Genomic DNA, 5,000 nt, shown 5'->3' on the forward strand with positions numbered 1-5,000 from the left:
TGTCCCAGAGCTGCTGTCTTCTCACTGTGTGTCTGTCCTCAGGGAAAGACTTCCTGTCTGAGAGGGGGAGGCTCAGCGCCGCCAGTAAGTTTCTCTGTGGCTCATTTGTCTGATCACACCTGCAGGTGGTGGATCACCAAAGATGAGAAGCTCATGTCTTCTCTGTTCATAGATAATAAATAGAAATAAAGTTCTGTTTGAAGAGCGTGAAGATGGCGACAGTGGGCCATGTGACTGATGAGACGTCTCAAACCTGATTGTTTGTGTTGTCAGGCGTGGAGCTGAGCACCAGCCAGGGCCAGCTGTGCATCAGCATCCAAGCCAACGCCGTCACGCTGCCGCCGACCACGGTGAGGAACAGAAAACTTTATTTAAACGTCTCACTCAGGAGCGCAGTCATGGAAGTGACTGCATTACTGTAAATCATAATCACTTCTGTCCTGGAACATGAGGAACAAACGAGGTCGAGAACGTGAGCTGAAGATCAGGAGGAGATCTGAGAAAAATGAGGATTTCTGTGTGTTTGTCGCAGCTGCAGGACTTTGACCTCCCTCCGTTAGTGCTGAGCAGGTTCTGCAGCGATCCTGACTCCGTCCTCGACCTCGCCTCCACCGGAGGAGCCGTCTGGTGCCACGTCCTGCCCAGGTAGGACAGCTCCACCTGCTGGACACGACGCACACAGCACCAAAAAGGCCAAACGGGTCTGAGACAGACGGCCGAGCTGAGAGACTCAGCAAACCTCTGGTGGTTTTTCTCCAGATGAGCAGAAAATCAGTCATTACACAGGCACCATGAGGAGTCTCTCAGCTGGTCTGGGCTGTCTCTGCCTCTCAGCTCTGCATGAAGCTGTCCGGTGTCAACCATGTCCCCTCACAGGCCTGGAGGACGCGTCAGCATCAAACTCTGTCCGGACTGTTTTCTTTAAGATCATATTAACATGATTTTCCTCAACTCCTGTCACAGAGTCGACTGAATTTCAAGGCTTCAAATCATCATTTCAGTGTCCCGTGTCATTGTCAAGGTGACACAGTTTAAATGCTCCAGCTTGTCCGACTCAGGTGGACGAGTGTTGTACTGACTGTGGGCAGCAGGGGGCACTGCAGCTCCGTCTAAACCCACAGCTCTGATTCAGACTTTGTCCTCTCTCAGCATCATAACGTGACTCTTTGATGGACACATTTATCTCTCACTGAATAAGTTGTGTTGTATAATTTAATGTGTGTGTGTGTGTGTGTGTGTGTGTATGTGTTTAGCATGAAGAAAGGTCAGATTATCTCCATCAGCCGTCGGCTGCCCAGAGATGGACCATTTCGGACCTACAGAGACTTGCAGAACCACTGGAACTGCCTGGTACGGAGAGCCATCTGTGGTTTGATGTGATCTGTGTCCGGTCGCGGTGACGGCTCAGACTGAGGTGAGGCGTCCGTCCGTCAGTCTCTCAGCGCTGAAGAGGAGAAGAAAGCCGACGTTAAAGTTGAAGCAGACGGCGCTGAGGGCCCCGGTCCACTGCCGCTCAGCCTGTCAGACGTGTTTGTTGTCTGGCACAAACGGCTGTTTGAGGACTTTGCCTGATTAAAACGCTGTTTTCAATGAACAAAATCATAACGGAGCAGATCTGACTGTAAACACTCTGTGCTGACTTTCATGTCTTCAGAGGTTTGACTCAGAAAACATCTGAGAGCAGATCTGAAGGCTCGGCTGAGGCTTTTGATACAAAGCAGCTAATTCGGATCCATTTTGTTCATATATTTACTGCTTTAAAACATCTGTGTGTGTGTGTGTGTCTGTCACAGTATGGTTACAGACTCCCTGAGCTTGCAGAGGAGGAGGTCGTATACTGCAGCGTCTACTTCAGACTCGTTGGCGAGAGACTCTTCACGTATCCTGAACGACTCACTGGATTGATTAAAAAGTCAAACGTACCGAATCTGACACGTGACGGCTGGATGTTAAACTGATTTGCTGAAACCTGAAATCTGATGAGGAGTTGCTTCCTTTGACCTTCATGCCGAGCAGATACCCTCTGAGCTGCGTCCGCCTGCAGCCGGTGCAGCGCCGCCCCCGGGCCGACCTGCAGGGGGCGCTGAGCTCCTTCCTGTCTGACATCAGGGAGCGGCTGCAGAGTGTGTGTGGCTTCCCTGCACGGCTGACCAGCAAACCCTGTTACCACACAGCCGGTCTGAACACTGCTGCACAGGTACACACACACACACACACACACACACACACACACACACACACACACACACACACACACACAAGCGAATGCTGCCGAAGTGGGCGGTGATGTTGAGGGACCTCGCAGAGGAAGTGAGTTTCCTCTGCTCTCTGGGCTGGATGCTGGACGCGGTGGACGGCGTTGAGGTTTGGGAGGCGTCAGTTCAGGCCTGCGGTTGCTCCTAACGCTCCTCTCTCTGCGGGTTTCTCTGTCTCCGTCTCTCTGCTGAGTTAGTGTGAGGGTGTGGAGGTTGATGTGGAGAGAGGAAAAGTGATCATCGGAGCGTCTCCCGCCCTATAAAACCTTCACCGACAGTTTTACGACCATAAAGGTGCGACGCTGAGGAGGAGAGGAAGTTCTCTCTCAGCATGGCGAGGATTCATTTTCATGATGCGGATGTCAGCAGGATGGTGGAGGAAATGTGCGTCCAGAGTTCACTTTTAATGAAAAATGTGGCGCAGACGCGAGACGAGAGCTCGAGGAAGATGTGTAGGAAGATTTCTCCTGGCAGGAAGTTTGATGTTGTGAGAACGCCTACAGACATTTCTGAGCAGGCCAGCGGGATCTGATCTGACCCCTGCTGTGTTGAAGGACACGAGGTCCTTTGTGAAAGCTCGACCTTCTGAACTCTCCTTCATCCCTCCGCGTTAACGTTAATGTTTACTGCACGTAGCTCCGACCACAAACCGTCGTGTGTCAGCCTTCAGGTGAGCAGCACAAACCTCAGTGGATTCACATCACAGGCGTGAGTTTCAATGTTTCCGCTCGCTGTCACGTCCATGAGGTTTGCCCGTATTTTCACAGTGAGTCGTCCTTCTCTTAATGTGAACTTGTTGAGTGTTTTGGTTGAAAATTCAGCGAGTTTCAGTGGTTTTGATCGTGGACAGACGTCCTCAACGTGCATCAGGAGCCACATTTCCAACAGAGCGGCCGCTCCCAAGGAACTGTGGGAAAAGGTGTTGGACATCTGGACTGACGCAGCCGGGGACATTTTTAAGCTCATGATACACAACAAGTATCGATCTGCCATCAATTGACAGACAAACAAAGGTGATGAAGCAGAAGCTCTCGTTTCTGTGTTGGAGACGTTCTCCAGGGTTTTTTCTGAAGCAGGCCAAACGTCCTTCATCATCTTTGATCGTTGCTGCTCGTCCTCTTGAGAGTTTCCTGAACAGCTCTGATCTCTCAGTGAAGCCCGTAGGTGAAACTTAATGATAAATAAATGTCCTTTGAACTCTGAGATGAGCAGGCTGAAAGTTCTTCCTCCGTCTGCCGTTCCTTATTCACGAGGTGCAGCTGAAGTGTGTGTAATCATCTGGAGAAGCTCTGCGTCCAGAGATGATTCGGTGTTCACCGAGCAGCGGAAACATTCATGGTGTTCGTGGAGTTCAGAGACTTCCTGTCTGTGTCCTGGTGAAAACTGGAGGACGTCAGCTCGCTTTGAAGTCTCAGACCTGCTCTTCATAGACGAAGGCGACTGGCTGACCCCGCCTGCTCACGCCGCCGTCACAGACATTGAGGAGGTGGAAACGTTTCGCTGAGCGTCATCGACTTAAATGTTCCTCCTCAGCAGGGTTCCCGACCTGTGGCTCAGGAGTCCCCACGGGGTCACGAACAGTTTCAGTTTCTCCTCCACTGAAGTCTCCTCTTCTTCCTCAGGTGCTGAGTGGTGAGCAGGTCGACCAGACCACCTCCTCCTCCTCCATCAGGCCGGTCCTCACACAGCTCCCTGCTCCTCCTCCTCCTCCTCACCGGCCCACGAAGCCTCCAGCCTCCAGGTCACAGCCTCCAGCCTGGGCTCCTCCCTCTCAGCAGGACGGAGCCCAGGGGCTTCTGGGTAACGGATGTGGATTTAGGAGCAGTCTGAGTCAAAGCCAAGAGTGTAGAGGGAACAGACACTGGCCTTCATCATCCTCCTCCTCACGTGTTTCTTTTTCCTTTTCTGATTCCTTGGCCTACCGGTCACCTCCTTCCTCCTCCTTCTCCTTCTCCTTCTCCTCCTCTTCCTCTTCTTCTCTACCACTCTTCCAGCCGGCTTCGTCACTCCTCTCCTCCTCCGTCTCCTCCTCCTCCTCTGTCCTCTCCTCTCTTCCTCCCCTCAGTCAAACTCCAGTGATCCCTGCTCCCAAACTGGTTCCCGTCTTCAAGAACAAGTGTCCATCGCGCCACCTCAGCGTCGCCCTGCTGCGCCTCCACAAGCAGAAGGAGCAGCTGAGTGGAGGAGGGGAGGAAAGGGGGAGGGTGACGATACCTGCCGTGAGGAAGAAGACTCCTGCTGCCGTTTCTTCTTCATCTGCTTCTTCTGTGTCAGCTGCAGCTCTTCCTCCTCCAACCATTCCTTCCTTCAACCGTGGGCCCAAACCTCGCCGCAGCGCCGCCCCTCAGCCGGCAGCTCACCCCAAAGTCAAGCACGTCGGCAGCCTCAGCCCTGCGCCGGAGTCCAAAGCCGGGCTTATCCTCGCTCCAAAGCTGGAGATCAAGTTTAAATCCAACCTCAAAACCAGCATGGACGCCATCTCTGCTGCTGACGCCAGCGACGAAGTGCAGGAAAGAACAACAAAGCAACCATCAGCTGGACCGCAGACATCTTCTGATTCCTCCGGCAAAGACACGTCCACCAGCAGCAGACGGGTGAGTCCAGCTGGTTTGGACCAGAGTCACTCCAGTTTGTCACCAATCAGGTCTGCAGTTTTTACCGTCTGACGTTTCAGAGGATGAGGCGTCACGACGACATCGTGTTATTTCTAAAACATGAGCCTTTTCCTGAGACAGCAGAGTACGA

General features: G+C 52.7%; 1 protein-coding gene across 1 annotated transcript in view; it reads left to right on the top strand.

Annotated features, from left to right (window-relative positions):
* c21h18orf63 (chromosome 21 C18orf63 homolog) overlaps window positions 1-5,000 on the top strand; it is a 13,049-nt gene that overhangs the window by 5,409 nt on the left and 2,640 nt on the right. Inside the window, exons 6-12 of the mRNA XM_076761667.1 lie at window positions 43-84; window positions 274-350; window positions 533-645; window positions 1,254-1,350; window positions 1,794-1,879; window positions 2,017-2,197; window positions 3,878-4,849. Of these exons, the coding sequence (XP_076617782.1) occupies window positions 43-84; window positions 274-350; window positions 533-645; window positions 1,254-1,350; window positions 1,794-1,879; window positions 2,017-2,197; window positions 3,878-4,849 (1,568 nt within the window). The remainder of the gene's footprint in view (window positions 1-42; window positions 85-273; window positions 351-532; window positions 646-1,253; window positions 1,351-1,793; window positions 1,880-2,016; window positions 2,198-3,877; window positions 4,850-5,000) is intronic.

Source organism: Chaetodon auriga, chromosome 21, assembly GCF_051107435.1.
Source record: "Chaetodon auriga isolate fChaAug3 chromosome 21, fChaAug3.hap1, whole genome shotgun sequence".
Taxonomy (NCBI): Eukaryota; Metazoa; Chordata; class Actinopteri; order Chaetodontiformes; family Chaetodontidae; genus Chaetodon; species Chaetodon auriga.